This window comes from Mustelus asterias, unplaced genomic scaffold (assembly GCF_964213995.1).
Source record: "Mustelus asterias unplaced genomic scaffold, sMusAst1.hap1.1 HAP1_SCAFFOLD_1093, whole genome shotgun sequence".
Taxonomy (NCBI): domain Eukaryota; kingdom Metazoa; phylum Chordata; class Chondrichthyes; order Carcharhiniformes; family Triakidae; genus Mustelus; species Mustelus asterias.
The window spans coordinates 11115-23777 of NW_027591038.1; the positions used below are offsets into that span (position 1 = coordinate 11115).

The window sequence follows — 12663 nt, forward strand, 5'->3', positions numbered from 1 at the left end:
CCCTTATAATTTTTAAGTACTGGTTACATTCAGTCAGTCCCAGTCCCCCCTCCATATCCCCGTTGCAAGTAAATTTGTCAGTTTATTTCCTTCTGGTGCCATCTACCTCCACTTCCACATGCTGCTGAAATCAAGTTCTTCCGCACATCCCCCATGTATCCAGTAACACAGTACTGTGTATTACATCGGTTTTTAGTCCAATAAACATATATAAAATCAGTGAGCATGGATCTATTGGTCAGCAAGAATTGGTCCCTTCAGGAGAATTGGGAGGGTGAATATTAGATACAGCAGAGTGAGAATGGAGGGAGAATGAGTGGGATGGAGATTTATGATTTTTGGGGAATGAGAGAGGAAAGAATGTTCCATCAAAACTAGAATTGTCTGTTTTGAATTTCTATCCAGTGCTGACACTGATGTATTTTGTAAACTTCTTTTACAGGATATCAGAAGGCGAGGATTGACAGACGAAAGCCAACATCTGACAGAGTCTCTTAATTCATTGGGACCTGAATATCATCGGCCTTTGAATCTAGAAGGGCGGCACGGTAGCGCAGTGGTTAGCACTGCTGCTTCACAGCTCCAGGGTCCTGGGTTCGATTCCCGGCTCGGGTCACTGTCTGTGTGGAGTTTGCATGTTCTCCTCGTGTCTGCGTGGGTTTCCTCCGGGTGCTCTGGTTTCCTCCCACAGTCCAAAGATGTGCGGGTTAGGTTGATTGGCCAGGTTAAAAATTGCCCCTTAGAATCCTAAAATGCGTATGTTAGAGGGATTAGTGGGTAAATATGTGGGGGTAGGGCCTGGGTGGGATTGTGGTCGGTGCAGACTCGATGGGCCGAATGGCCTCCTTCTGCACTGTAGGGTTTCTATGATTCTATGAAATGTTTCTCTGTTCTGTCTGCTTCAAAAGACTTTAATCGTTGGTGTGACTTGAAAAGCACTGCGACACACACACACCCGAGTGAGAGTGTTCCAGTGCACTGAGTGTGGAAAGAGCTTTAACCTGTTACACAGCCTGAAAATACATCACAGCATTCACAGCGGGGAGAGATTGTACCCGTGTTCTGTGTGTGGATGAGGCTTCAACTGATCGTCAAACCTGGAGATCTTTTTCTGCACCTTAGCTATAACTAACACTACATTCTACATCCTCTCCTTTCCTTCTCTGTGTATAGTATGCTTTGTCTGTATAGCGCGCAAGAAACAATACTTTCCATTGCATACTAATACATGTGACAATAATGAATCAAATCAAAGAGTCACAAGGACATCCGCACCATGAAGAAGCCGTGGAAATGTGGAGACTGAGGGTGGGGATTCCAGTTCCCATCTGCACTGGAAACCCATCGGCGCAGTCACACCAGGGAGAGACCGTTCACCTGCCCTCAGTCTGGAAATGGATTCACTGAGTTAAACATCCTGCGGATGCACCAGCGAGTTCACACTGGAGAGAGGCCGTACAAATGCACAGAGTGTGGGAAGGAATTCACTCAGTTATCCAGCCAGCTGAAACACCAGGTAATTCACACCGGGGAGAAACCGTTCACCTGCTCTGAACGTGGGAAGAGATTTACTCAGTCTTCCAGCCTGCTGAGACATCAGCGAGTTCACACTGGGGAGAGGCCATTCACCTACCCTGAGTGTGGAAAGGGATTCACTGAATCATCAAACCTGCTAACACACAAGCGAGTCCGCACCAGAGAGAGACCTTTTATCTGCTCCATGTGTGGGAAAGGATTCACTCAGTTCATCAACCTGCAGATTCACCAGCGAGTTCACACCGGGGAGAGACCTTTCACTTACTCGGAGTGCGGGAAGGGATTTACGCAGCCATCAAACTTACTGATACACAAGCGGGTTCACACAGGAGAGAGGCCCTTTGGCTGCTCTGCTTTTGCGAAAGGATTCAGGGATGTTTTCACCCTGTGGAACCACCAGCGGGCTCACACTGGGGGTGAGGCCATTCACCTGCCCTGTGTGTGGGAAGGGATTCACTCTGCGATCAAACATGCTGAGACACCGGCGAGCTCATACTGGAGAGAGGCCGTTCATCTGCTCTGACTGTGGGAAGAAATTTATTGATTCATCTCATCTGCTGACACACCAGCGAGTTCACACTGGGGAGAGGCCGTTCGCCTGCTCTGTGTGAGGGAAGGGATTCACTCAGTCATCCCACCTGCTGAGACACCAGCGAGTTTGCAAGTGATGACAGGAGTTGGATTCTGCTGTTGTTGCTGCTGTTGATCACATCCAGGACTGAACCATGTTCATTCTGACAGTTGGTGAAGTGGGAGGGTCGGAGGGTTTCTTTCTGCTGGACTGGCTGGTCTCACAACTTTGCTTCCAGTGGGCTGATGCTCTTTGAGCCTGGGAGAGCACATTTCCACTGAAATGATCCACAAAAGCTGATGAAGGATATTTCTTTTTTCCTGGATAATAAATAGTGTTTTTCCACCACTACAGGTAGATCTAAAATAACTACATTTGTCTCCGTTCCATTGAGTCTACAGCACAGGGCCAGGCCAGTCGTGTAACTAAGTCTGCACGCTAGATTTTAGTGAAACCCAGCCATTTTCAGTTTAATTCCAGTTACATTCACAGCAATGAAAGGTCAAAATGTCATTTTGTTCTCGCACAGAGATAAGAAGCCGTTTAATGTTCAGTATAATCACTCACATGTATTCATGAAGGGTTATTACATCAATAGGAATCAGCCAGAAACAGGCGACTGACCAAATAGTGAAGCTCAGTTAAGTTTCAATTGAAGGATAAGTTATTAATAATCAGCAGTTAATGAGAAGTCACTTTAGGATATTTCTGTATTTCTCCATCAGCTTTTCTTATGAGGACATTAAGGTGGTGTCAGAGCTGGGAAAGAAATGGGATGAGCCTTGGACTCTCTCCCTATCAGGAACACACACACTGTCCTTGACTGTTGAGTCTGTCTGAATGAATGGGATTCCTGTAAAGACATCAAGATAACAGGCATAGCTGAAAGGAAGGCATTGTCCTAAGTTGAAGACCAGTGATTAACTGGAAGCAATGGAGTTGACTTGATTGACAAATTATAGGCCTCTTAGCCGTTTCCAACCACTTGCCTCAGGTAGGCTCACAACATCTTTTGGGTGTAAAAAGAGGGATCCACCTTTGTGAACATGGAGTGTGGGGGAAGTGGTTTGGATCTTCAGGGATAGTCGAGCTTCCTCCTATCAACATGAAGGTAGTTTCCAATAAAGCTCAGGGAAGAGGAGATGATCCATCTCGGCCTCCTCCAGTGGTCCCCAGCATCTCGGATGCCTGTCTCCAACCAATTTGATTCACTCCACGTGATATCAAGAAATGGTTGGAGGCACTGCATATTGCAAAAGCAATGGGCCCTGATAACATTCCGGCAATAGTACTTTAATACTGGGAAGCTTTATCCCAGGTCGGAGGTGACGAACACAAGGGGTCACGGGTTCAAGGTGAGGGGGGCAAGGTTCAACACAGATGTCAGGGGGACGTATTTTACACAGAGGGTGGTGGGGGCCTGGAATGCACTACCAAGCAAGGTGATTGAGGCGGACACACTGGGATCGTTTAAGACTTATCTAGATAGCCACATGAACAGACTGGGAATAGAGGGATACAAACGAATGATCTAGTTGGGCACATGAGCGGCGCAGGCTTGGAGGGCCGAAGGGCCTGTTCCTGTGCTGTATTGTTCTTTGTTGTTCTTCTTTGTACTGAAAACTTGTGCTCCAGAACTTGCCGCTCCCCTAGCCAAGCTCTTCCAGTACAGTTACAACACTGGCATCTACCCAACAATATGGAAAATTGCCCAGATATGTCCTGTACACAAAAAGCAGGACAAATCCAAACCGGCCAATTACCGCCCAATCAATCAATTCTCGATCATCAGTAAAGTGATGGAAGGGTCATTAACAGTGCTATCAAGCAGCACCTGCTCAGCAGTAACCTGCTCAGTGACGCCCAGTTTGAGTTTTGCCAGGGTCACTCAGCTCCTGACCTCATTACAGCCTTTGTCCAAACATGGACAAAACAGCTGAATTCCTGAAGTGAGGTGAGAGTGACAGCTCTTGACATCAAGGCCACATTTGACCGAGTGTGGCATCAAGGAGCCGGAGTGAAACTGGAATCAATGGGTATCTGGGGCAAACTCTCCGCTTGCTGGAATCGTACCTGGTACATAGGAAGATGGTTGTGGTTGTGGAGGGTCAGTCATCTCAGCTCCATGACATCTCTGCAGGAGTCCCTCAGGGTAGTGCCCTAGGCCAACAATCTTCAGCTGCTTCATCAATGATCTTCCCTCCATCATAAGGTCAGAAATGGGGATGTTCGCCGATGATCGCACAATGTTCAGCACCATACGTGACTCCTCAGATACTGAAGCAGTCCATGTTCAAATGCAACAAGATCTGGACAATATCCAGGCTTGGGCTGACAAGTGGCAAATAACATTCATGCCACACAAATGCCAGGCAATGACCATCGCCAATAAGAGACACTCGAACCACTGCCCCTTAACATTCAATGGTGTAACCATCACTGAATCCCCCACTGTTAATATCGTTGGGGTTACCATTGACCAGAAACTCAACTGGACTCACCACATAAACACAGTGGCTATAAGAGCAGGTCAGAGGTTTGGAATACTGTGGCAAGTAACTCACCTCCTGACTCCCCAGAGGGCTATCCACCATCTACAAGGCACAAGTCAGCAGTTTGATGGGATACTCCCCACTTGCCTGGATGGGTGCGGCTCCATCAACACTCAAGAAGCTTGACACCATCCAGGACAAATCAGCCCGCTTGATTGGCACCACATCTACAAACATTCAATCCCTCCACCACCGACGCTCAGTAGCAGCAGTGTGTACAAGACGCCCTGCAGCAATTCACCAAAGATCCTTGGACAGCACCTTCCAAACCCACAACCACTTCCATCTAGAAGGACAAGGGCAGCAGATACATGGGAACACCACCAGCTGCAAGTTCACCTCCAAGTCACTCACCATCCTGACTTGGAAATATATCGCTGTTCCTTCGCAGTCGTTGGGACAAAATCCTGGAATTCCCCCCCTAATGGCAATGTGAGTCAACCCACAGCAAATGGACTGCAGCGATTCAAGAAGGCAGCTCACCACCACCTTCTCAAGGGCAACTAGGGATGGACAAGAAATGCTAACCAGCCAGCGACGCTCATGTCCCACGAATGAATTAAAAAAAGATGAGTAGTTAGTCCGGGGACTGGTTCAGTGATGGGTTCCCTGCCGTCGAAACCCCAGGAAGGTGCTATCTGTGCTTCTGGGAGGCAGTGACTGTTTCTCTGTAAGCCCCAGGAGTTCACGTTGTCATCCACCTCTCTTGGATTTAAAAGTGTGGAGTTGGGAGAGTATCATTTATGAGTAAACTTTACCCGACATCCCATCATCAGTTTCCAAAAGTTGCATATAATCAATAAACTTTGATACAATTGACTGATTTGGTGTCTGACTCTTTGCTTGATGGTTATGTCTCTGCCAAATTCTAACCCTTTAAAAGGACAATTTGGGATCCAGAATTGGGCAGCGTACAGCCAAATTGGAACAGAATAAAAGACCAAAAATAAACCTAATTTAAACTGATAATGTCTTTGTAACAATCAGCAGCCCCAGCCTTTCCTGAGGGCTAAATGCTCTCAGTTCTGGGATTATTCTTGTGAATCTTTGTTGCCCCTTCTCCAGTGCATCCATTTCTAGAGTGGTTAGCACTGCTGCCTCACAGCGTCAGGGATCTGAGTTCAGTTCTGGCCTTGGGTCACTGTCTGTGTGGAGTTTGCACATTCTTCCCATGTCTGCATGCGTTTCCTCCAGGTGCTCTGGTTTCCACCCACAGTCCAAAGATGTGCAGATTAGGTGGATTAGCTGTGGCAAATACGTGGGGTTACAAGAATAGGGTGGGGTGGACCTGGCTGGGATGAACTTTCGGAGAGTCATTGCAGACTTAGTGGGCTGAATGGCCTCCTTCCACATTGGAGGGATTCTATGATTCTAAATGGAGATCACAAATGATGACAGTATTCCCAGCGCAGTATAGCCATGCTTCTAATCAAGTCAAACATAACTTCCCTTCTGTTCAATTCTATCCCTTGAGAATGGGATCTGATATATGGCCCTCAGACTTTAGGGAAGATGTGAAGTTCTTAGAGAGGTGCAGAGGAGATTTGTGAGAATGGCATCTCGCATCATTAAAAAGTACCTGGATCAGCATTTGGCAAATCAGAACATTTAAGGCTATGGGCTGGTAAATGGAATTAGGTGGGAGGTCAGTTGTGTGTGGGTGCAGACTCGATGGGCTGAAGGGCCTCTTCTGCACTGTACAATTCTATGATGAGGCAATTCAGTTGGAGAGACTGGAGCAGCTGAAATTTCTCTCCTTAGATCAGTCAGACGTTAAGGTCTAGAATGGGGCCATTCGGTCCACTGATTCAATGCTGGCTCTCTGCTGATCAAACCCTTGCCCCCCGTTCTATATATTGACAGATCCATGCTCACTGCTTCCTGTCCTGGACACAGAGAGCTGGAAATCCCCTTGCAGGCGGCCAGACAGATATATGTCTATCTGACTGGACTAACAATGTGTGGAATGTACAGGCTGGGGGAACAATGGGTGGGGGCGGGGCTCCCGGGTCCGCGCGCCTGAACCCGGAGACGTCACCGCGGAGCAGAGTGATTGCTATTGGCTGATTCAGGCAGGGCTCCATTGTGCCGTCACAATGACTCAGAGGGGCGTTCCCAGCACACAGTGTCCCATTGGCAGCAATATCACTGGTTACAGAAGCAGCACACTGCGGATTGGACACCAGCTCAGCGCGGCTGGCGGTCAAAGCCCCGCCCACCCCCACGTGGGCCCGGGCTCCGCCCCCTCATTGTCGACATGCGGCACATTGACCAATGGCAACGCCTGGAGGACCGGATGTGCGCTGTTCCAGTGCACTGGCTAAAGAGCTTTATCAGTGTGGGGAGGGATTCACTCGATTATCCAATCTGCAGACACACCAGCGAGTTCACACCGAGGAGAGACCATTCAACTGCTCTCAGTGTGGGGAGGGATTCACTCGGCTATCCAATCTGCGGACACACCAGCGAGTTCACACTGGGGAGAGACCGTTCACCTGCTCTCAGTGTGGGGAGGGATTCACTCGATTATCCAACCTGCGGAGACACCAGCGAGTTCACACTGGGGAGAGACCATTCACCTGCTCCCAGTGTGGGAAACGATTCACTCAGTTACGCAGCCTGCAAAGATGTTTGTGAACAGAATTCCCACTCACCTGAAGAAGGGGCTTAGAGCTTCGAAAGCTTGTGTGGCTTTTGCTACCAAATAAACCTGTTGGACTTTAACCTGGTGTTGTTAAACTTCTTACTGTAAAGAGCTTTAACCAGTTCCACAGCCTGAATAAATGTCACAGCATTCACAGCGGGGAGAGACTGTACTCGGTGTGCTCTATGTGTGGATGAGGCTTCAACTGATTATCCACCCAAGAGAGAGGCAAGGACACCTGCACCATGGAGAAACCATGGAAATGTGCAGACTGTGGGAAGAGATACAGATACCCATCTCTGCTGGAAGCTCATCAGCGCAGCCACACTGGGGATAGGCCGTACACCTGCTCTCAGTGTGGGGAGAGATTCACTCGGTCATCCCACCTGAAGAGACACCAGCGAGTTCACACTGGGGAGAGGCCATTCACCTGCTCTCAGTGTGGGAAGGGTTTCACTCGGCTATCCAATCTGCGGACACACCAGCGAGTTCACACTGGGGAGAGGCCATTCAACTGCTCTCAGTGTGGGGAGGGATTCACTCGATTATCCAACCTGCGGAGACACCAGCGAGTTCACACTGGGGAGAGACCATTCACCTGCTCCCAGTGTGGGAAACGATTCACTCAGTTACGCAGCCTGCAAAGACACCAGCAAGCTCATACTGGGGAGAGGCAGTTCACCTGCTCTCAGTGTCGGAAGGGATTCACTGACTTATGCAGCCTGCGGAGACACCAGCGAGTTCACACTGAGGAGAAACCGTTTACCTGCTCTATGTGTGGGAAGGGCTTCAGAGTTTCATCCAAGCTGCTGAGACACCAACATGTTCACGAGTGATTTCAGGGATTGGATTGTGTTGTTATTGTTTCTGCTCTCAATTACTTCCACAACTGCATTTGTTCAAGTTTATCTGGGGAATTAACCTTGTCTCGAGTCTTCAATTAAAGGTATTTCTGGGAGTTTAAAAAGAGAACTACAAGAACGCTTAAGGAATTTATTTCAGTTATTGTTGTAAAGCACGTGCGAAGTTTCTCTGCTGGTGTATGGATAATATTTGTGGGTTGAATGCTTCAAGCTTTGAGGTTTTCTATCTGTGATTTAAATCAAACAGATTTTAAAAAGGGAACTGTAATTAACAAAGTTTTTTTGTTCAGAAGTTATGAACCTGGAGCCATATTTACTGATGTGGAGATGCCGGCGTTGGACTGGGGTAAGCACAGTAAGAAGTCTCACAACACCAGGTTAAAGTCCAACAGGTTTATTTGGTAGCAAATACCATAAGCTTTCGGAGCAGAGCTCCTTCGTCAGATGGAGTGGTCTCTGTTCTCAAACAGGGCACAGACACAGAAATCAAATTACAGAATACTGATCAGAATCCCTCCACCCACATTGTCTGTGCATTTAAGACCTGGCTGGCTGTAGAGATTTGCATTCTAATCAGTATTCTGTAATTTGATTTCTGTGTCTGTGCCCTGTTTGAGAACAGAGACCACTCCATCTGACGAAGGAGCTCTGCTCCGAAGGCTTATGGTATTTGCTACCAAATAAACCTGTTGGACTTTAACCTGGTGTTGTGAGACTTCTTACTGTGCCATATTTACTGGCCAGAGACAGGATTCCAGGATATTTTACTAAACATGCGGGAATTCTAATTCGGATACAATTCACACATGTGAGAATGAGAGTTTTAATTTGTAATGGTTATTTAAAATTTGGGACATGTGAAATGATTCTGACCAATCCTGTGTTGGATTGATCTTGGGTTAAACTTCCTGTCAGGTCCAAAGATTTATTCCTGATGCAATTGACACAATGAAAAGGAAAATTCTAGAATTGGATACTGAAGGAAAAAGTTTAAAATGTGAGATTATTAAATAGAAATGATTCCCAGACCGTGTGGTCGTTAGATTAAAACAAAGGAAGGGTGCTGATGTCCATTTGAGAACTTTTAATCCACCCCTTTTCAAACCAAGGGAGTCTGGTACCAAAGAAAGCCCAAGGATAGTAGATAAGGGGGTCTGGAAAACATCATGATGGGGCACCTATCTGTTCATGAGGTGATCACAAAACCCCATAATGCCCAGATACTAATTTCATTGCACCTATATATAATTAATGTAATCTATTATCATTCTGATTGGATTGTGTCCAGCTGGGATGAGCTGAGTAACTGTATAAGAATTGATGGTTTTCTTTGTTGGGTGGAGTTGCACATGGTCAGCCCCTGTGGCTTCTCCCCACTGGGACTGAATAACTCAATAAATTGTTTGTCGATTGAATCAGGATTGAGTGCTGAATGATCTGCAGAGAGATTTGGATAGGCTGAGCGAGTGGGCGAGGATCTGGCAGATGGAATATAACGTTAGCAAATGTGAGGTTATCCACTTTGGAAGAAATAATAGTAAATTGGAATATTATTTAAATGGAGAAAAATTACATCGTGCGACTGTGCAGAGGGACCTGGGGGTCCTTGTGCACGAATCGCAAAACCTCAGTCTGCAGGGGCAGCAGGGGATCAAGAAGGTAAATGGAATGTTGGCCTTTATCGCGAGGGGGATAGAATATAAAAGCAGGGAGGTCTTGCTACAACTGTACAAGGCACTGGTGAGGCCGCAACTGGAGTACTGTGTGCAGTTTTGGTCCCCTTATTTGCAAAAGGATATATTGGCCTTGGAGGGAGTGCAGAGAAGGTTCACCAGGTTGATACCGGAGATAAGGGGTGTAGCTTATGAGGAGAGATTAAACAGATTGTTCTGTACTCGTTGGAGTTTAGAAGGATGAGGGGCGATCTTATAGAGACATATAAGATAATGAAGGTGCTGGATAGGGTAGAGGTGGAGAGATTCGTTCCACTTCGAAGGGAAACCAGAACTAGAGGGCACAGCCTCAAAATAAGGGGGGGGGCCGGTTCAGAACAGAGTTGAGGGGGAACTTCTTCTCTCAGAGGGTAGTGAATCTCTGGAATTCTCTGCCCATTGAAGTGGTGGAGGCTTCCTCGTTGAATATGTTTAAATCGCGGGTAGATAGTTTTCTGATCGATAAGGGAATTAGGGGTTATGGGGAGCAGGCGGGTAAGTGGAACTGATTCGCTTCAGATCAGCCATGATCTTGTTGAATGGCGGGGCAGGCTCGAAGGGCCAGATGTCCTACTCCTACTCCTATTTCTTATGTTCTTATGATTCTTCTGAGTTCATTCCCTCCAACACAATTCATCCTTGGGAGTGGCCTGATAGGCCGTTGTCCAGACATGTGGACTTTGGGGAACCTTTCATGAATCACATGTGTTTGGTTGTTGTAAATGTGCATTCAAAATGGTTGGAAGCACAGACCATGAGTAATATTCCGGCTCCTGTGACAATAGAGAAGCTCTGTCAAATTTTCGCAAGCCCTGGGTTACCAGATTGGCTTGTTTCAGATAACGACACTCTGTTTACAAGTGAGGTGTTTCAGGAATTCCTGTAAAGGAATGGTCTACACCATGTGCGTACTGCACCGTTTCATCTGGCTACAAATGGTCTCACAGAAAGAGCTGTTCAAACTCTGAAGGAGGGATTGCAGAGAATGGCAGGCGATACTTTAAGAACAAGCTCTCAAGATTTTTGTTCCAGTTTCGCATCACACCACAATCCACAACCGGACTCTCTCCTGTGGAATTTTTAGGTAGAAGGTTGAAGTCTCATCTGGATCTGCTTCATCCAGATCTCAGAGCAAAAGTGAGCAGGAGACAAGAGAAGCAGAAGGAGGGACACGACTACCGCGCCAAAGAGAGGCAGTTCAAACCGGGTGATCAGGTTTACATCAGAAACTTGGGGAGTAACCAAAGGTGGTTACCGGGAATAATTTTAAACCAAAGTGGTCCAGTATCTTGGGTGGTGAGACTGTAAAACGGAAGAGTTGTTCGCAGACACCAAGACCATATTCGCTTGCGGTGTGACCCCGAGTCAGGAACAGTTTCAGAGTCAGCAACCATTACAGAGAACATGGCAGAGGATCATGCTGCTGTGGATGTTCAGGAAATGGTTCCAGCTTTGCCAGTTGATTCTGCTGTGGGAGTGGAAGAGGAATGTTCATGTACAGATTCTCAAACTACCTCTTCACCTCCCATTCCAGAAACACCATTACAAGATTTACCAGTGGTATTGTACAGGTCGCAATGCAACCGCAAAGCTCCTGACAGACTTCCGTGTCGTTAAAAACATTACTTTTGTTGTATTTCTGTCCTGATGGGGGATTGAAATTTAAGGGGAGAAGTGTTACAGAGTGTTCTTCTCAACCTCTCTCCCTTCTGAGCATGTGCGGGCTTTGGGCGGGGTTTCAGTCTGCAAGTCCAGGCTGGTTCCAATGTTGGCCAATTATTTTTAAACTTTGTTCTTTATTTATATAAAGAACATCCTGCTTTTAACAATGCATTTGACTCCCTTATCTGTGGACTGAAGTTCCCACAATTGTAAAGCAGGAAATTAGTTAAATGGACAGCCTGAATTGAGAGACAATTAAAGAATAAATGATTCATCAATACAGTTGTTAGGCTGGAAATGTAAATTTGAACACAAAAGTTTATAACGTTTAGAATTATAAAGATCTAAAGAATGTTTAAAATGCTGTGGGAATTATAAAATGTTCCCTTCTGAGGCCAACAGAATAGAAAAAAACAGATAACAAGACTTGTTAGCGTGGCACGGTGCCACAGTGGTTAGCACTGCTGCCTCACAGTGCCAGGGACCTGGGTTCAATTCCCGGCTTGGGTGACTATGCGGAGTCAGCACGTTCTCCCCGTGTCTGCGTGGGTTTCCTCCGGGTGCTCCAGTTTTCTCCCACAGTCCGAAAGACGTGCTGGTTAGGTGCATTAGCCGTGCTAAATTCTCAATCAGTGTATCCAATCAGACGCCAGAGTGTGGCAACAAAGGGATTTTCACAGGAACTTCATTGCTGTGTTAACGTAAGCCTACTGGTGACACTAATAAATAAACTTTAATACTTTGTTAACCTTGACTGGAGGGAATGAATCAGCTCCTGTTCAAGATGTCTCAACATTGAACGACTGATGTTAACCATTTATTGGTCAACACTCAGGCAACCCCAAACTAAGAGATATCGTTTGAGAGAAAGAATTGTCTTAAAATTCAGACAATGTGTGCAACTTGCTAAAAACCAAACCAGTTTCATTATTGACAAGTTATAGACCAATTGGCTAATTCCCAACAATTGGCTGAGCTGGGCTTTCTACATTTTGAAAGTATAAAAAAGGGAATTCAAGAAACCAATTTGGTAGAAGTTTTTAAAAGTTCAAGGTTTTTTAAAGTTTATTTATCCGTGTCACACATTCACACTGCAATGAAGTTACTCTGAAAATCCCCCCGT

General features: G+C 46.4%; 1 protein-coding gene across 1 annotated transcript in view; it reads left to right on the forward strand.

The window, feature by feature from the left end:
* The first annotated feature begins 1423 nt into the window (after positions 1 to 1423).
* Positions 1424 to 12663, forward strand: part of LOC144487878 (uncharacterized) — a 91289-nt gene continuing 80049 nt past the window's right edge. Inside the window, 4 exon segments of the mRNA XM_078205925.1 lie at positions 1424 to 1872; positions 1958 to 2192; positions 7042 to 7268; positions 7671 to 7976. Of these exon segments, the coding sequence (XP_078062051.1) occupies positions 1424 to 1872; positions 1958 to 2192; positions 7042 to 7268; positions 7671 to 7976 (1217 nt within the window).